This window comes from Oncorhynchus mykiss, chromosome 3 (assembly GCF_013265735.2).
Source record: "Oncorhynchus mykiss isolate Arlee chromosome 3, USDA_OmykA_1.1, whole genome shotgun sequence".
Classification (NCBI taxonomy): domain Eukaryota; kingdom Metazoa; phylum Chordata; class Actinopteri; order Salmoniformes; family Salmonidae; genus Oncorhynchus; species Oncorhynchus mykiss.
The window spans coordinates 42,450,533-42,471,452 of record NC_048567.1 but is presented as its reverse complement, the minus strand read 5'-3'; the positions used below and the strand labels follow the sequence as shown (position 1 = coordinate 42,471,452).

General features: G+C 40.8%; 1 protein-coding gene and 1 long non-coding RNA gene across 4 annotated transcripts in view; one reads left to right on the top strand and one right to left on the bottom strand.

The window, feature by feature from the left end:
- LOC110519988 (leucine-rich repeat flightless-interacting protein 2) overlaps window positions 1-9,916 on the bottom strand; it is a 72,618-nt gene extending 62,702 nt beyond the window's left edge. Inside the window, exon 1 of one of the 3 annotated variants that reach the window (XM_036974114.1) lies at window positions 8,523-9,916. In XM_036974114.1, the coding sequence (XP_036830009.1) occupies window positions 8,523-8,612 (90 nt within the window). In that variant the 5' untranslated portion in view covers window positions 8,613-9,916. The remainder of the gene's footprint in view (window positions 1-8,522) is intronic. The other 2 variants (XM_036974113.1, XM_021596926.2) reach the window with 2 other exon arrangements.
- Window positions 9,917-13,746: 3,830 nt separating this feature from the next.
- Window positions 13,747-16,329, top strand: LOC110520683. Its single transcript, XR_005039884.1, has 5 exons — window positions 13,747-14,068; window positions 14,559-14,670; window positions 14,773-14,929; window positions 15,292-15,385; window positions 15,677-16,329. It is a non-coding gene; the product is annotated as an uncharacterized LOC110520683 (long non-coding RNA).
- The last annotated feature ends 4,591 nt before the right edge of the window (window positions 16,330-20,920 follow it).

Genomic DNA, 20,920 nt, shown 5'->3' with positions numbered 1-20,920 from the left:
GCTGCTGGGTTGTTGCCCTCCTACGGCCTCCTCCACGTCTCCTGATGTACTGGCCTGTCTCCTGGTAGCACCTCCATGCTCTGGATACTACGCTGACAGACACAGCAAACCTTGCCACAGCTCGCATTGATGTCCCATCCTGGATGAGCTGCACTACCTGAGCCAGTTGTGTGGGTTGTAGACTCCGTCTCATGCTACCACTAGAGTGAAAGCACCACCAGCATTCAAAAGTGACCAAAACATCAGCCAGGAAACATAGGAACTGAGAAGTGGTCATCACCTGCAGAACTACTCCTTTATTTGGGGTGTCTTGCTAATTGCCTATAATTTCTACCTGTTGTCTATTCCATTTGCACAACGTGAAATTTATTGTCAGTGTTGTTTCCTAAGTGGACAGTTTGATTACACAGAAGTGTGATTAACCTGGAGTTACATTGTGTTGTTTAAGTGTTCCCTTTGTTTGTTTGAGCAGTGTATTTTATAACACTGAATTAACACTTATTTTAACTTAATATAATACATAAATAAAATCAATAATAAATAAACAAAACCTGTTCAATTTGGTTTAAATTATGCGAACAGTGTTGGAGAAGAAAGTAAAATTGCAATATAAAAAAGCTAATGTTTAAGTTCCTTGCTCAGAACATTAAAATAAATGTTAATTTGTTTAATACTTTTCTGGTTACTACATGATTTCAAGTCAAAGTAGCCACCCTTTGACTTGACACCTTTGCATACTCTTGGAATTCTCTCAACCAGCTTCGAGGTAGTCACCTGGAATGCTTTTCCAACAGCCTTGAAGGAGTTCCCACATATGCTGAGTACTTGTTGGCTGCTTTTCCTTCACTCTGCAGACCAACTCATTCCAAACCATCTCAATTGGGTTGAGGTCGAGTGACTGCGGAGGCCAGGTCATCTGAGGAAGCAATCCATCGCTCTCCTTCTTGGTGAAATTGATCTTACATCCTGGAGGTGTGTTTTTGGATGATTGTCCTGTTGAAAAACAAATTATAGTCCCACTAAACCCAAAACAAATGGGATAGAGTGCGTGTCACAGCAAATCAACCATGAAGGCCTGATTCAGGCAGTCTCCTCTGAACAGTTGATGTGTCTGTTACTTGTACTCTATGAAGCATTTATTTAGGCTGCAGTCTGAGGCGTAGTTGATTGCCGATTACTGACGCTGGTAACTCAAATGACCTTATCCTCTGCAGCAGAGGTAACTCTGGGTCTTCCTTTCCTGTTGCGGTCCTCATGAGAGCCAGTTATCTTAGCGCATGATGGTTTTTGCGACTGCACTTGAAGAAAATGTAAAAATGCTTGAAAGTTTCTGGATTGACTGAGCTTCTTGTCTTAAAGTAATGGACTGTTGTTTCTCTTTGCTTATTTGAGCCGTTCTTTCCATAATATGGACTTGGTCTTTTACCAAATAGGGCTATCATCTTCTGTATACCACCCCTACCTTTTCATAACACAACTGATTGGTTCAAAGGTGTTAAGAAAGAAATTCCACAAATTAACGAGACACACCTGTTAATTGAAATTAATTCTAGATACCTCATGAAGCTGGTTGCGAAAATGCCAAACGTGTGCAAAGCTGTCATGGCAAAGGGTGGCTACTTTAAAGAATCTCAAACATATTTTGATAACCCTTTTTTGGTTACTACATGATTCCATATGTGGTATTTCATAGTTGTGATATCTTCACTATCATTCTACAATGTAGAAAATTGCAAAAAATAAAGAGAAACCCTTCAATGAGTAGTTGTGTCCAAAATTTTGACTGGTACTGTATTTGGTAGAAAAGCGGTTGCGGCTATAGCGGAAGAGGATGCGACCAAGAAGAGCTTCACTGAGCTTAAAAATCATTCTGGGGAGGTTGTCCAGATGTTTCTCATTGGTTCACACAGTGCAGGCCTCCCTGTTACCCCTGAGGAGAAACTAAATAACTCAAGGTCTGGCCTTTCATCTCAGGGTAGGGAGGGAAGACAGTGGTATTAAATTTAAAGCAGTAGCTGCTAATATTGCACCACTCCCTACAACTGCATGTTGGGGTAAATCGCCGAAGTATCTATCCACACAGGAAGTTACTCAAATATGGTACTAAAAGCTATGGTGGATCTTCAAGTACCCGTAGTGGATAGGCCAAGTACCCCCAGTGAACCTAGTATCCCTGGTTGGGAAAGATTGTTGTAGTGTACTGCTAACCACTGTACTTTTTGATGTGAATGAACTGACGCCCTGAATCTCCCGCCTAGTTCTAGTAGAGTTAGTTCTAGTAGCTAGCTTTGTTGACCAAGACGTGACAACAATGTAGGCTGTGTGTAGCGGTTAGCGGTAAAGACAGACATCTGATGTGTTGTGGACTGATGTCCACAAGTGAAGGGAAAATGTGAGAGGAGAAGAGCACAAGAAATTATACAGTTGAAGTCGGAAGTTTACATACACCATAGCTAAATACATTTAAATTCAGTTTCACAACTCCCAACATTTAATCCTCGTAAAAATGCCATTTTAGGTTAGTTTGGATCACCACTTTAGGTCAGAATAGTAGAGAGAAAGATTTATTTCAGCTTGCATGTCTTTCATCACATTCCCAGTGGGTCAGAAGTTTACATACACTCAATTAGTATTTGGTAGCATTGCCTTAAATGTTTAACTTGGGTCAAACATTTCAGATAGCCTTCCACAAGCTTCCCACAATAAGTTGGGTGAATTTTGGCCCATTCCTCCTGACAAGGCTGGTGTAACTGAGTCAGGTTTGTAGGCCTCCTTGCTTGCACATGCTTTTTCAGTTCTGCCCACACATTTTCTACAGGATTGAGGTCTGGGCTTTCCAATACCTTGACTGTTGTCCTTAAGCCATTTTGCCACAACTTTGGAAGTATGCATGGGGTCATTGTCCATTTGGAAGACCCATTTCCAACCAAGCTTCAACTTCCTGACTGATGTCTTGAGATGTTGCTTCAATATATCCACAATTTCCCCTTCTTCATGATGCCATCTACTTTGTGAAGTGAACCAGTAACACCTGTAGCAAAACAATCCCACAACATGCTGCCATCCCCATGCTTCATGGTTGGGATGGTGTTCTTCACCTTGCAAGCCTCCCCCTTTTCCTCCAAACAAAACGATGGTCATTAAGGCCAAACAGTTCTATTTTTGTTTCATCAGACCAGAGGACATTTCTTCAAAAAGTAAGATCTTTGTCCCCATGTGGAGTTGCAAACCGTAGTCTGGCTTTTTTATGGCGGTTTTGAAGTAGTGGCTTATTCCTTGCTGACTTTCAGTTTGTCGATATAGGACTCGTTTTACTGTAGATATAGATACTTTTGTACCCGTTTCCTCCAGCGTCTTCACAAGGTCCTTTGATGTTGTTCTGGGATTGATATACACTTTTCGCACCAAAGTACGTTCATCGTTAAGCGACAGAACGCGTCTACTTCCTGAGCATGACAGCTGTGGGGTCCCATGGTGTTTACACTTTCGTACTATTGTTTGTACAGATGAACATGGTTCAGACTTGTGGAGGTCTACCATTTTTTTCTGAGGTCTTGGCTGATTTCTTTTGATGTCAAGCAAAGAGGCACTGAGTTTGAAGATAGGCTAATCAACATCATTTGAGTCAATTGGAGGTGTAACTGTGGATGTAGTCTATCAGAAGCTTCTAAAGCCATGAAATCATTTTCTGGAATTTTCCAAGCTGTTTAAAGGCACTGTCAACTAAGTATGTAAACTACTGACCCACTGGAATTGTGATACAGTGAATTATAAGTGAAATAATCTGTCTGTAAACAATTGTTGGAAAAATTACTTGTGTCATGCACAAAGTAGATAACAAACTATAGCAAGTCGGTTAGGATAACAAGACATTTGTGGAGTGGTTGAAAAATGAGTTTTAATGACTCCAATCTAAGTGTATGTAAACTTCTGACTTCAAATGTATATACAACGAGTGATCATGCTATTGATGTGGCTTCTATGAAAGTGAACTGTTTTTGCATGTGATCAGGGGTGTATTCATTCTGCTGATTAAGAAAGATTTAACAAACTCTTTTGTAACTGTTGAGTACACCCTAGATCAGCTAGATGCATGCAAGAGTGTGCAAAGCTGTATTGGGAAAATTGTAGTATCATGAAGTAGCTTAAACCTGTCAATATTAAATTGAGTTGGGTGAATTGAATATGAATGACAGTCATCCAATATGCTGTAATAGAAATAAGGCCATGCTCATAAAATAATAATAATCTTCCCTCATCTTAAAATCCTTGTCCTACATAGAGGTCAAATTCAATCAGCCACTGTGTGCAGCAAGTCAACATTTCATATGCCATGGTTTGTAATGATGAGGGGATTGATTAGGCAATATGACACAATTTCCTCTACAGCACTGACAGTACTGCTTATTCTTGACTTGTTTCTTCCTTCCTACAAACCAATCAACACAAGCATTAAGAGATTTTGACCAATGAACTGTGCTTGGGAGGGAGCCCAGTAGAAGCAAATCAACAGGAAGGCGTTTGTGATAATCTCTACGGGTCCTGTGTGTGACGTCACCAAGAGGAAGCTAACGCACAGTGCCTCCATATATGGAGACTTCCCTTTTCAGGGGTCAGAGCAGGTTAGGCTAACCGAACCCACTCGTCCATGTCTCAACATATGGAGGAAATGTTTGAAGTACTAATGTTTGCATCTGCATGTTTGTGTGAGCCTCAGTCTGCTTCTTTATTTGGCATTCTTTTAGCTAAACTAATAGATTTGGAAATGCTGGAGTTTAAACAGGAGTGAAATGACATCTCATTGTTAAATTGCTTCATAATTTAGCCTGATTGTCCATAGGTATGCAGTTTTGAAATAAATCTGCCATTATCTGTGTGTGCATGTGTACGTGACTGCATGCATGTGTGTGGTGTGCCTACGCACATGTGTAGGACTGCCAATTATCTGGCCTGTCCCATTGATGACAGTCAGATTAAGGAAGACGGTGTGTTGTGCCCCTCCTTGCTTCAGAGTCCCAGACTAATCCTCTCTTAACACTTGATTCACCCCCTCATCGCTACACTGCCCCTCAGGCTGTCACTTAACGCTGACCTGGCAACTTAATCCGCGGCTTAAATTTGTCTCCCAACCGCACTCAGACAAAACACACCAACGTCAACAGAATACTTGACAGCCATCAGCACCGATACAGACACTGGCCTGGTCAGAGGCCCTGCGTCTATATTTCCATCCACCATTCTCGTGAATGGTGTTCCTGCAAAGATGATACAGCAATCCAAGACATGCCGGTTTGTAAAGGAAGTGTCACGCAGGAGCAGCAGGAACGAATGGGAACTTATTTGACACTCGGTGTTTCAATAGTTTCATCTTCCCTCACTATCACTTAGAAAGGCATACCTAGTGGGTTATCCAGTGGTTATTCAACCTACACTAAAGCTTTCGCCTTCTACAGACATAATCCATATATCCTCACTGACAGTAGTAAAACAGGTTTTCAACATACATGCATTCAGATTACTCAGACCATGTTCACACTTTTCACTATTTAACTACAACTGCAGGTTGTAGGACACCTATGCAGACAGATAAACAAGATCACAATGTGACTAATTGTAGCTTTTGCTACCCCCCCCATTTAGAACATTCAAATCTTAATTCAGGGTCTGAATTCTGGAAATGAATCACATGAAGCTAGTACTTGATGTCTAACCATGGTCCCTAGAGTATGTGGATTTTACAGGGAGCCATTGCGGTCAAGAAATGAGTTGATCACAGAATAGGCTACATTGAACATGAGCACACGGTGGCACCCATGACAGAAAACACGTTGCGGAGATAATTTCTTCTGGAAGCTCCAATGGCAGTAGAAAGAGTTCTAGCTACTTTTAAAAACAAACCAAATGCCTTAGAAATGTGCACAATGGCATTACACAAACAATGGACACTCATATGGGCTTGCGCCCAGGACAATTAGCTTATTGTTTAAAAAAAATTAAAAGACATGTGGTTCCACTACAAAAGCAGTAAGCCCTCTTGCCAAAGATGATCCCAAACTATTTACCTGACAAACAGTGCACTTAAAATGATTTTTTTTTTCTCCATTAGTCCACTGTGAATACAATCATATGACACAAAGGGTGTCACTCATGCAGGCAGAAATACAGCAGGTAAGTGCTATATCTTAAACTTGGCTGTTAACATGCAAACATTTTTGGGACAGTATTTACAAAATTAAAAATTTAAACTACCAAAAGATTGTTTGAGTGTCCCCTCAGCAAGTGTTAAGACGCTGTTTTGTGTATCGAATGTATGAGGTAAATCCCTCTACATCCATACTAATTCAAAGATGGAGTCTGTGCCTCATTACAAATCAACACTGGGTACTATTCCAAGACTCAATTGTGAGGACACTATCTGTGTCGAACATGTAATTGCTGATGGACTGCTTCATTCCCATATCCCAACCTTTGGTCTGAATAATACTTCAGAGTTTCTTGTATTGAAAACATAGTGGGCACGCTATTTGTCGTCCATAGAATATTACCACCTGCTCATGTGGGATATGTTTTGAATGGTTCATACGAGTAACTCTGGTGCAGCCATAAGATCCCTATTATTAATGGCATACAAATAGAAGCTTAATTCAGATCAACTGCCTCTGATCGTCAGGTTATAAGAATTAGAGGTTGACCGATTAATCGGCATGGCCTATCCCCCACGACAGACCCACTTTGAATGCAGTGTGCAGTAACAGCTGATATTTCAGGGCCTTTCTATTTTTAAAGCCTTTTTAGCAGAATCGGCCAGCACATCCAGACTGACAGACCATCCTGTCAGAGGGGCTGCCAGTGTGGGACTCAACCCAATCTGCACTTAAAAGGGCACTGTTTTTCTCTTTACTGACTAGCAGTTATAGTATAGTGCATTTAGCCAACTGTCCTGAAACTACACCAAGCTACCTTCCAACAGCAAACAGTCCAATGACAATTGTTTTTAACCAAACCATAACTCAGGAAATGTGCAAAGGCAGCTATAGGGAACTGCCACTTGACAAACTTTTAAAAAATCAAAACCCTAAAACACAACTAGCAACTTCCACAGCACGTTCTGCCCACTGCACATTGACTACAGGAAGCAACTATGACTAAACTGCAGGAATGTGCAACTCCAGACAAATACCCCCAGACTGTAAAGTACATAAAGTCTGCTAACTTGATACCAGAAAAGTAAAACGTTCAAATAGCCAACTGCTACAGACTTGCCAAGGGTGATGATGAAGCAGCAGACACTAGAGTGAGTCTGGTGTGTGAGGTGAGATACAAAGTTCATGCAACATCCGGTACGAGTCTGAACAGACCACACTTCCTTCTATTCAATAGTGGCATTTCTAACCGTGGTGCATTGCAGGTCCCATTCTATTAGAGGGACCACACTGGTGAAGTATACTTCTAAAAACTGCCTGAGCTGTATTACCAAAAGTGTCTTAAGATGGTCGGCTCGGCACAGCATGATGATATGACCATTTAAGAACTAGAAAGAGTGTGCATTTGGCACCCTCAGAAAGTCACCGTATGTAGGGTGTCCAATCCAAAAACAAATGTTTTGACCAATGGATAAAATTATATATTCATTGGTGTTGATAGTCCTGTAAGAAAACCAATGGTTCGAGCCGCATGTCTTGATCATAGTCCATTCAAATGTTGGTTCAACAGTGAACTTTCTTCTAAAATCCAGAACACAATAGTGGGGCTCCCAAGTGGCACAGCCATCTAAAGCACTGCATCTCCTCACAAGAGACATCACTATAGTACATGGTTTGAATCCAGGCTGTAACACATCCGGCCATGATTGGGAGTCCCATAGGGCGGTGCACAATCGGCCCAGCTTTGTCCGGTTTGGCCGGAGTAGGCCGTAATTGTACATTTTATTTAACTAGGCAAGTCAGTTAGGAACAAATTCTTATTTACAATGATGGCCTAGGAACTGCCTTGTTCAGGGGCAGAACGACAGATTTTTACCTTGTCAGCTCAGGGATTTGCTCTAGCAACCTTTTGGTTACTGGCCCAACACTCTAACCAATAAGAAATATGCTTTTTTTAAATTATTAACAGACTTGCCTAGTTAAATAAATGTTAAATAAAAAATAGTGGTAAGATAGATCTAGTTTGAGACATTACATAGTATTTTCATAATTTAGTATATATTGGAGGACATTGGATGCACCGGAGCTCAATTTAGTGTCTTGGCAAAGGGGTGTGAATACTACAGAAATATCTAATTTAATACATTGTGTGTAGATAGATAGCAATTTTGAATTTAGGCTGTAACACAACAACATTTAGAATATATCAAAATATATTCCTGCCAGCTTGGCGAAAGGTGAGGGAAAAAGATGAGGGTGAAATAATATGAATACTGTCAAGTGGACATTGGTTCTACTGATCTCACCAGTAACTGTGTGAAAAATATAGGCTACTTCCCACTTCCGTATAGTTTTCTAATAAAAAAATAAAACAAGTACCTCTCTTGCAATGAGATTAAGGGTATCATCCTCGGCCGTCGACCTGTCCTTAATGGGATTTCTTTTACGTCCTATGCCCTGAGTCCCCATGTCTTGGTTTCTGCCCGGTAATTAGGCTACTGGTCCAAATCGTTGAAGGTAGAAGAGGAATCCAAAGCACGTCTCAAGGAAAGAAAATACAACTAGCCTGTCACAATGTTGGGAGAAACATTTGTCAAATCACAAATGACTGGGCAACCGTTCGTTACCACTCGCGACATTGGTCATTGGGTTACATCCGTCTTCAAGACCTCTTCCTGTGAGGTTTCTATCCAAACGCTAAATTGGACATTTCTAACAAACGTTGCAGTCGTTTGTATCGAATCCGCCCATTTGTAACACGTGAACTGCCCAGAGGAAATCACAAATAGTTGAGTACCATGGAAACACGCATAATAAAGATAAATTGACTGGCAATATATCTATTAAGATATGGAATCCAAATAATTTAATAGGCTATGTAAGATTTGTTTTAAACATAAAAATTCATTTTTTTTTTTTTTTTTTTACTATTTTTAATTGTATCTTTGTAAATCCACTTGGTTAACCCGCTTTGGACAGAGACGCGATGTTGCCAGAGCAGCCTTTAAAGTAAATGCATGCTTGATATGAAAGGCTTCGTATGGCGGGTGTGACGCAAATTCAATTTCCGGGGCTCATGCAGGCAGCGACCAAATTGCCATGGGACGACAGCAGTCTCTCACACCCTCGTCACTATTTTTAATGATGAGTTTTGAGCGCTAAAACAAAACCTTGTCGTGTACGTCTTAAAGGCAAGGACTATGACAAATGGCTATGCATATTTCACAACAATAACATTATATTTGATCCACTTATGTTCAAAAGCTCCCATTTGTTGTGAAAACGATGTTCTATAGAATATTATTATATTTTCTTTCCCTCCATGTCCATTAAATTAATTAACTATGAAGTATTTCAACAGTGATTGGGTTAGGCCTATTTGTATTTATTTGGAATTATATAATGTGCTCTTCAAGATTGTAGACTAGCCATAAACAAAATATGGTAATATTGTAACTTAAAGGGATACTTCAGGATTTTGTCAATGAGGCCCTTTATCTACTTCCCCAGTCATATCAAATCAATCAAATCAACCTTTATTGGTCGCATACACAGATTTTCAGATGTTAGTGCAGGTGCAGCAAATTGCTTGTGTTTGTAGCTCCAACTGTGCAGTAATACCTAGCAATAAATAAAACAAATACACACCTAATTCAGAAAAATGTAAAGTTCTATAGAATGAGCCATGACTAGATACAGTATATACATATAAAGTGGGTGAAACAGTATGTAAACATTATTAAAGTGACCAGTGTTCAATGGCTCCATGTACATAGGGCAGCAGTCTCTAAGGTGCAGGGTGGGGTACCGGGTGGTAACCGGCTAGAACAGTGACTAAGGATCAGGGCAGGGTACTGGTGAAGCTAGTAGTGAAGCAGTTTCTCAGTCTCTCGGTCCCAGCTTTGATGCACTTGAACTGTCTTCGTCTTTTAGATGGTAGCGGGGTGAACAGGCCATGGTACGGGTGGCTGAGATCCTTGATGGTCTTCTTGGCCTTCCTGTTACACCGGGTGCTGTAGATATCCTGGAGGGCAGGAAGTGTGCCCCTGGTGATTCGTTGGGCTGACTGCACCACCCTCTGGAGAGTCCTGCGGTTGCAGACGATGCATTTGCCGTACCAGGCAATGACACAGCCCGACATGATGCTTTCAATGGTGCATCTGTAGAAGTTTGTGGGGTCTTAGGGGCCAAGCCAAATGTCTTCGGCCTCCTGAGGTTGAAGAGGCGTTGTTGCGCCTTCTTCACTATGCTGTCTGTGTGAAGGGACCATTTCAGGTTGTCAAGGATTTCCATGCTGAGGAACTTGAAGCTTTTGACCCCCTCCACTGCAGCCCTGATGAACACATTGATTAAAAAAATTATATATATGCGTGCAGTTTGAAGGAAGCTGTTCACTAGTGCTAGTGCAATTGCTAAGTTTAGTTAGCATTAACTCGCAAAACTACCTCTAACGTATTTCATACTGGACACAGAGACAAAAACGTCAGAATCATAGCCAAAATCCTGAAGTATCCCTTTAAATTCTATTGAGTCATGGTTGTTCCTCCATAAGCCAAACTGTTGCCTAATTGTTGATCCATGTTGCCTTATTTGACTATTATCACTATAGGAAGTCAATTAAACTCATTGAATTGATCATAGAAGCAATACAACCCAGACAATAGCATATTTAGAAATGTAGTTCAAGTTTTTGGAATCTGTAACACTGTCCATAAACTTGGAAATCCCTCAAAACGTTAGGCTCATAAATTGACTTGGCCTACAAGCAATGCCTTCCTCTGGTGCTGGTCACATGTCTTGCAACAAACCTGAGAGATATCTAGACTTGAGAGGCTTCACTGAGTTGACACAGGGTTGCCCATTAAAAAACTCCGACTTGTTTCACTACGTTGGCAAAAATAGGTTTTTTTGTTTAATGATTTTGATAGAATTCCAATGCAATATCAACATACCTGTTTTACAGGGTAAAACCACACATTGTCCTTCAGGCCAATATTGGGTTTTATAAAAATCTTTCATAACAAACCACATAAAACAATCAGGCCATACATTCCTGCAGGACATGCAAGTGTATGAGGTTTGCTGATGGTTGTATACACATTTTTGTATAATCAGCAATATAGTAGTAACCACCCACTGGGCACACATTGCATTGATGTCTGTTCCCAGGGGGGCAGTCAACTGACTCACTTGTTTTTTGTATTTCACATTGAAACATCCTTCATTGTTGTAATACAGTGCATTCTGAAACTTTTTCCACATTTTGTTAACCTGTTACAGCCTTATTCTAAAATGGATGCAATAGTTTTCTCCCCTCATAAATCTTCACACAATACCTCATAATGCCAAAGCAAATTAGGTTTTTATACATTTTGTCAAATTTATAAAAAAATAAACCTGAAATATCACATTTACATAAGAATTCAAAACAAGCTTGGCACACCTGTATTTGGGGAGTTTCTCCCATTGTTATCTGCAGATCCTCTCAAGCTCTGTCAGGCTGGATGGGGAGCGTCGATGCACAGCTATTTTCAGGTCTCTACAGAGATGTTAGATCGGATTCAAGTCTGGGCTCTGGGCTCTCATTCAGAGACTTGTCCCGAAGCCACTCCTGCATTGTCTTGGCTGTGTGCTTAGGGTTGTTGGAAGGTGAACCTTCGCCCCAGTCTGAGGTCCTGAGCGCTCTGGAGCAGGTTTTCATCAAGGATCTCTCTGTACTTTGCTCCGTTCATCTTTCTCTTGATCCTGACTCGTCTCCCAGTCCCTACCGCTGAAAAAAATCCCCATAGCATGATGCTGCCACCACCATGGTTCTCTCTACCAATGCCACCAGATTATACTTTCTATCAGTGTTATCTATTCGGTAACATTCCACAAGTAAATGTAATAAATCATTTTAAAAAAAATACATGATATAGGTTAATTCAATAATTGAAAGGAACATTTAGATGATTTATTAGCCATGTGGATATAAGTATTTTAGGCATATCATGTGAATTAGGCCTCATGTAAAATCATTGTCAAAAGTGCAAGAGATACTGTTGCATGACAAACAGGTGCTGTTAGATTACAGAATACTTTATCTGACCGTTTGGAACAGTGTAAACCAGACTAAATAAAGCTGAAGTAATATCAGAAAGGTTGTTCTATGAAAAAAAAAGTAAAGCCTTTAATACAGCACTGCAAAGTTTAAAAATAGCTGGATTTGTGAAATTGCTTTATCTGACATTTTGCAGTTGCACGAGGCTTGGTAATGATAGAATAAGTAGGATATTAAATGAACACTCAAATAGGCAACAGAAGCTGGAACAGCATAGGGCTGAGTGACTCACTCATTCCTGGCTTTCGTTCAAAAAAGTTATATTATAATGCAGGGTTAAAGAGACATTCTTTCTGATTGTCTTTAGCATGCAGTCTCTCCTCTCGCTACAGCTACTTTTGTTTGAATTATTATGTTGATTATAATAAATTAATATATTTGTAGGGGTTGATGCATTTTTCATTAGGGTACATCTGGTCTGTGATATTGAGTTAGAAACGTATAACTTTAGAGTACTACACTTTACAATAGGAGAGAAACAAAATGGTGCAGTTTGAGGCCATGTGGTGGAGAGTGATGCAGGTGCTGGAGATAGGGGTGTGAGAAGGCGGGTCTGGGCAGGTGTGATGTAATTGTCGTTTGTATGTGTATGTTTTGTATTGTCTAAAAAGATCAAATAAAATCTTACAAAAAAATGTAATAAGTAAAAATGACAAGCTTGCAGCACGTGTCCTATTATTGTCACGCCCTGATCTGTTTCACCTGTTCCTGTGATTGTCTCCACCCCTTCCAGGTGTTGCTTATTTTCCCCAGTGTATTTATCCCTGTGTTTCCTGTCTCTCCGTGACAGTTTCTCTTGTATGTTTAGTCAAGTCAATCAGTGTGTTTTTCCCCATACTCCTTTTGTTATTCTCCTTTTTCCAGTTCTCCCGGTTTTCACCCTTGCTTGTTTCTGTACTCTCTACCTCAAATAGACGCGGCATAAGCTCAAAACTTTTAATTAAGAAACCACTGTAGTAGCCAATATCAGGGTGACAGTCACAGTAAGCACAAGCATACAACGCATGAAGCCACAGTACACCGATCATAAATGCTTTTAATAAAAATAAAAATAAATGTCAGTTTTATAACTGAACAATTATTTGTGTAAAACTAACATTGAAATATGTCTCAGACTCAAGCAGAAGTCCAAACTCTCATGATATGGTAGTTCAAATGTATGGTAGTTGGGTGGTAAGAAACGGAAGAAAAAAACACGAAATCAAAACGTCTATAGCGGAGCACTACGACACACCCACTCCTTTCCACATGCCCACTATTTACTTTTTGACACACCCACTCTCATCCACACGCCCACTACTTTCCTTTTGACACACCCACTCCTTTCCACACACCCACTACATTCCTTTTTGACACACCCACTCGCCCATACTGCACTTGTAGCTGCTCTCTCTTTGTCTCTGGGAAACAAGGTCTTGTTTTTTATTTAACACTAGTATTGTCTTTAGCTTGACTTCTTTCTTTAGTGTTTCTTCAGGTGATATCAGAATTTTCTTTGGCTTTATTCTTGTACAGCCTAGTTGGTGTGGGGTATGTACAATGAATTCATATTGTGGTCTGCTCTCCAAGGCTGGTCTTTGGTTTGATCTTCACCTACAATCAGCTAAATTAGAGAGACAAACCATCAAAATTCTGCACATTCTTTCCTGGCTTCACATTAACTTGTGCCTACTTGTGTGCTTGTGAGTTCTTTAAGCTAAAACTACAACACCATATATTCCATTCCTTGACTTGCTGGCTTTGTCTGTACCAGTAACAGAGAGGCCAGGACTTGACTTACAATTCAATAAGGATGAGTTTAAGTGCACTTTACCCACCGTAGACTGTGAGTACACATACGTGATATAAAACTGTCATTGGTAGTACTATGGTTGCTGCAATTGTATCGGTATCATATTAATGGCTATTTCAGCATTATGGTCATAGTGCTATGTGGCCAAAGCTATGTCCATATTCGCCTGGCATTTTCTTTCAGCTGTGCAATTTTTGCATTTTTCTGGAACTTGTTTTTTCATATACCGTAGTAGTATCTTATTTCAAAACCACAAGCTAAGTTGTCTCTCTGGTATATTTTTGTCATGAAAATGTTTTGCTATGCTGTTTTGCTAAAAATGTAGTTATTTCACAAGGTTGCCAAAGTAACTGCTTATAATTTCCTGTATGTATTAGGGGGTGTGGTATATACGTTTCAGTAACATTTTAATACTGTCACTGGGCTCTACCTTAGAGATCTGGTTGAAGAAAGTTGCCTCATAGGGTAGGTTACTGTATGTCTTTATTCTACCTGGTGTCACAGTATATTCTGTCCCCCCCAGGTGCCTACCTCACCCAGGTGGTATGTCTGAATGATGTCACACTTCGCTTTGAGATCTGGGATAATCCGGAGGAGCCCACGATGCACTGGTGGTGTACGATATCAGCAAACAGGTAAAACTAACACGCACATGCACAAATGCACACAAACACACACTGGATGTAGATTGCTTATACCAAATGCATGTCCTGTGTGTGTGTGTGTGTATGTTTAAGTGCACTCGTGTGTGTGTGCGCACGGGTGGGTGTGTGTATTTAGGAGAGCTTCATAAGGTCCCAGCTGTGGCTTAGGGAGCTGGAGAAGCACTGTATCCCAGGTTCCATCGTGAGGGTTCTACTAGGGAACAAGGGGGACATTTCAGAGCTGCGCCAGGTGACATTACAGGCACTGTACTCACTGTATACAACAACACACACACACAAATACATGTACACACTCTTGCATAGTCAGACTTGCACCCACCCTCAAAACACACCCACATACACTGTACATGTAACAGCACACAAACACATTCACACAGACTATAGGGAGACTGTAGGGAGTCATACATATGTCCTACGGGGATATTGACAGCATTCCTATATGATGACCATTCTGACATAATCATCCCTCTCCCATCCCACAAACCTATACACATTGTACTGTACTTTCACAATGGTCACCACGTGACAGCAATGCATTTTCCCACTCATATTCACTCATATACTATTTTATCCTCTCTATTTATTTCATAGGAAGGACATAGTCTTGCCATTGACTGAGGCTTGCTTTTTATGGAGACCTTGGCCAATTCAGGGAATCAAGTCAGTGAACTGATGCTGGCTATTGGTAAGTAATTGGGGATCTGTAAGAATCATCATTGTACTCAATATATACATTATTATATTTCTCAATTTCTGTTATTTGATATTCAAAATTGCGACATAAATCATTGTCTCACAGCTTTAAATGTGTAGGTCTGAAGATACACCACTAGAGAGCAGCAGATACAGACAGAAACATAAATTATCCATATATCTTATAATGGAACATTTAGTCGATACAGAAGAAAGGTGAGAAAGCAGCAATGTTTGGTGAGGAATATAGATGGATGCGGAGTGTGTGATCCCTCTCTGTCAGCCCAGGGTGAAGAGGAGTGTGATTCAGCAGCAAGTCAGCCTGATAGAGTGGCAGGAGACAGTTAGTGAACCTGCACTACTCTGAGAACCTACATCAGCCACTGGCAATCTGTTGCCCCTCCATTGGACCCTTATGTGTGTTCTATGTGGATAGGTGTATAGGTTTGTGTGTATGTGTTTGTGTGTGTGTTGTTGTTAAGGGAGATGATAAGATTACAGACCGGATGGAACTGCAGTTCCCCATGCCCTTTTAGTTTGATCACCCAAATGTGAAATCCTTAAGGACAGAGGAGAAACTATGTTCAAAGATTTAAGGTTAACCAAAATCAAACTTTTCCTTACTTATGTACAGTGCATTCGGAAAGTATTCAGACCCCTTCTCTTTTTCCACATTTGTGACTCGTTTCAGGAAACGATGTATGTCGCGCGTCACTGCTTCACAGGAGTGCCATTTTATCGTAAACCTTCTTTAATCAAAATGCATTTTGGGTCAGAAATGCCTTCTGTAACTTTCATGTGCCTTAATAGCAAACTTGTATACCATCTGTAAATATGAATAAAATTGTTAAATTATGAGCCTAGTAGGTTTAGCCACGGAAAAAGTCAGCAACCTTCCCGCTAGACATGAGTGGACTGGATATGCCAAGAGTTGAGTTCCGATTGGTCTGTCATGTAGCACACTTCTGTCTATAACATGAGCTGGTCAGTATGTGTAGGTATTCCATTCTAACGCAGCTTTTTTGAAAGATATCACGTAGTAGAACTGCATAAGTTTTGATCTCCACTTTCTGGAGGACCAGAAATCAGTGGAAATAGAGTGTGATAGCTAAGGAGATGATGAAAATTCTGCCGTTTGATTGCAAATATGCAGATGGATTCGAAAAGAGAACACACAGAAGGCTGTTGTATAAAACACCTGTCTCCGGATTACATCTTCAAACTAAGGGCAACCATGGTATCCATGACAGAGAGGGAGAAGCGTCCATCCATGTATACGGTAAGATAGTCTAGCTAGCTACCATTTCAGATATTACACATTTCTAATTTTCCCAGAAAGTAGTTTTCATTTCAAATTAAAGTGTATTGTTAGCTAACTAGCTAACATTAGCTGGCTGGCTAGCTAGCTAAAGTTACGTGTATGATCTGTGTAGTAATATTATTAATATCTCAGAGCCATTTGCATGGCTAGTTATAGCCTAATGTTAGCCAGCTAACATTGAACATGGTTGATTAGCTACCAGCAGATTCACGAAGGGTAGTAACGTTATGAGTTGGGATTATGGTTCATTGTTTAGCCAGCAACTCCAGATTAAATTTAGGAACACATCCACAGTATAAGCCAGCCTTTAGTCTTGAAATCTTTGATTGTTTAGCACATAGCCTCACATGTGAATAATTTAAGAGATGTGTGGGGCTAAACTTAAGAGGTTGTGAATGATGCTGAATGGGTGTAGACAATGAAGAGCTCTCCAGTAGGTACCAAAACATTCAAGGGCCATTTTCTCTAAAGTGATGTTACAAGTTTATCAACTTTCAAAGCAGAATTACTTTCCCATTGTACCTCAACTATAGCGTATGAAATACCATTTTGTAACTCTGAGTCTCTACTTTTATCCAAAGTAAAAAACACCTTTTCAAATGTTTTCTAATAAGACCAAATCGAGTCGGTCGGTCACATTTTGTTACGTTACAGCCTTATTCTAAAATGGATTAAACAAATGTTTTTCCTCATCAATCTACACACAATACCCCATAATGACAGTGAAAACAGGTTTTTAAAAATGTTTGCAATAAAAAATTTAAAATATATATATATATATATATATATATATATATATATATTTACATAAGTATTCAGACCCTTTGCTATGAGACTAAAAATTAAATCAATCAAATGTATTTATGAAGCCCTTTTTACATCGGCCAATGTCACAAAGTGCTATACAAAAACCCAGCCTAAAACCCCAAACAGCAAGCAATGCAGATGTAGAATCACGATGGCTAGGAAAAAACTCCCTATAAAGGCAGGAACCTAGAAAGACACCTAGAGAAGAACCAGGCTTTGAGGGGTGAAGATTATAACAGTACATGGCCAATATGTTCAAATGTTCATAGATGACCAGCGGGGTCAAATTTAGAGGGTGCAACAGGTCAGCACCTCAGGAGTAAATGTCAGTTCGCTTTTCATAGCCGATCATTTAGAATTCGAGAGAGAGAGAGAGCATATTTAAATTCACACACCTGATAAGACAGGAGAAATACTCCAGATATAACAGACAGACCCTAACCCCCGACACAAACTATTGCAGCATAAATACTGGAGGCTGAGACAGGAGAGGTCGGGAGACACCGTGGTCCCGTCCAACGATACCCCCGGACAGGACCAACCAGGGAGAGATAACCCCACCCACTTTGCCAAAGCACAGCATCCACACCACTAGAGGTATATCTTCAAACCACCAACTTACCACCCTGAGAACAAGGCTGAGTATAGCTCACAAGATCTCCCCCACGGCACGAACCCGGGGGGGGGGCACAGGAAGATAACGTCAGTGACTCAACCCACTCAAGTGTCGCACCCCTCCTAGGGACAGCATGGAAGAGCACCAGTAAGCCAGCGACTCAGCTCCCGTAATGGGTTAGAGGCAGAGAATCCCATTCGAGAGAGGGGAACTGGCCAGGCAGAGACAGCCAGTGCGGTTCGTCGGTCCAGTGCCTTTCTGTTCACCTTCACACCCCTGGACCAGACTACACTCAATCATACGACCTACTGAAGAGATGAGTCTTCAATAAACACTTAAAGGTCGAGACTGAGTCTGCATCTCTCACATGGATAGCGAGACCATTCCATAAAAATTGAGCTCTATAGGAGAAATCCCTGCCTCCAGCTGTTTGTTTAGAAATTCTAGGGACAATAAGGAGGCCTGCATCTTGTGACCATAGTGTATGTGTAGGTATGTACGGCAGGACCAAATCACAAAGATTAGGTAGGAGCAAGCCCATGTAATGCTTTGTAGGATAGCAGTAAAACCTTGAAATCAGCCCTAAGAAGCCAGTGTAGAGAGGCTAGTACTGAAGTAATACTTGTTTCTTGGAACCTAGAACTAGCATCTCTGTTTTGCCTGAGTTTAAAAGTTAACAAAATTGCCGCCATCTACTTCCTTACATCTGAAACACAGTCTACCAGGGAGGGCAATTTTGGGCCTTCACCATGTTTCATCAAAATTTTACAGCTGTGTATCGTCCGCATAGCAGTGAAAGTTAACATTATGTTTCCGAATGACATCACCAAGAGGTAAATATACAGTGAAAACAATAGTGGTCCTAAAACGGAACCTTGAGGAACACCAAAATTTACATTTGATTTGTCAGAGGACAAACCATCCACAGAGACAAACTGATATCTTTCCGTCAGATAAAATCTAAACCAGGTCAGAACTTGTCCGTGTAGATCAATTTGGGTTTCCAATCTCTCCAAAAGAATGTGGTGATCAATGGTATTAAAAGCAGCCGTAAGGTCTAGGAGCACGAAGACAGATGCAGAGCCTTGATCTGATGCTATTAAAAGGTAATTTACCACCTTCACAAGTGCAGTCTCAGTGCTATGATGGGGTCTAAAACCAGACTGAAGCGTTTCGTATATGTATTGTTTGTCTTCAGGAAGGCAGTGAGTTCAAATCAAATTTATTTAAATAGCCCTTCGCACATCAGCTGATATCTCAAAGTGCTGTACAGAAACCCAGCCTAAAACCCCAAACAGCAAGCAATGCAGGTGTAGAAGCACGGTGGCTAGGAAAAACTCCCTAGAAAGGCCAAAACCTAGGAAGAAACCTAGAGAGGAACCAGGCTATGTGGGGTGGCCAGTCCTCTTCTGGCTGTGCCGGGTGGAGATTATAACAGAACATGGCCAAGATGTTCAAATGTTCATAAATGACCAGCATGGTCCAATAATAATAACTGGAGCAGCAGCACGGCCAGGTGGACTGGGGACAGCAAGGAGTCATCATGTCAGGTAGTCCTGGGGCATGGTTCTAGGGCTCAGGTCCTCCTCCGAGAGAAAGAAAGAGAGAAAGAGAGAATTAGAGAGAGCACACTTAAATTCACACAGGACACCGAATAGGACAGGAGAAGTACTCCAGATATAACAAACTGACCCTAGCCCCCCGACACATAAACTACTGCAGCATAAATACTGGAGGCTGAGTCAGGAGGCACTGTGGCCCCATCGGAGGACACCCCCGGACAGGGCCAAACAGGAAGGATATTGTTACTGCGCAACAGCTTTTTCTAAAATCTTTGAGAGGAATGGGAGATAGTTTTTTAAAATTTTCTGGTTCAAGGTTTGGCTTTTTCAAGAGAGGCTTTATTACTGCCACTTTTAGTGAGTTTGGTACACATCCTGTGGACAGAGAGCTGTTTATTATGTTCAACATAGGAGGGCCAAGCACAGGAAGCAGCTCTTTCAGTAGTTTAGTTGGAATAGGGTCCAGTACGCAGCTTGAAGGTTTAGAGGCCATGACTATTTTCATCAATGCGTCAAGAGTTACAGGATTAAAAACTTGAGTCTCTCCCTTGATTCTAGGTCCTGGAAGTGGTGTGCACTCAGGACAACTGAGCTTTGGAAAATTACACAGATTTAAAGAGGAGTCTGTCATTTGCTTTCTAATGATCATGATCTTTTCATCAAAGAGGTTCATGAATTTATCACTGCTGAAGTGAAAGCCATTCTCTCTTGGGGAATGCTGCTTTATAGTTAGCTTTGCGAAGGTGTCAAAATACATTTTGGATTGTTCTTATTTTCCTCAATTAAGTTTTAAAAATAGGATGATCGAGCAGCAGTGAGGGCTCTTCGATACTGCACGTTACTGTCTTTCCAAGCTAGTCGGAAGACTTCCATCTGGAAGGGCATCTAGGAATCTTTGGGATGTTTGAGAATTTATAGCACAGCTTTTGATGATCCTTGGTTGGGGTCTGAGCAGATTATTTGTTGCGATTGCAAACATAATAAAAATGGTGGTCCGATAGTCCAGGATTATGAGGAAAAACATAAAGAGCCACAATATTTATTCCACGGGACAAAACTAGGTCCAGAGTATGACTGTTGCAATGAGTAGGTCCTTAGAAATTTTGGACAAACCCCACTGAGTCGATGATGGCTCCGAAAGGCTTTTAGAGTGGGTCTGTGGACGTTTCCAAGTGAATATTAAAGTCACCAAAAATGTTAATATTATCTGCCATAATAGGA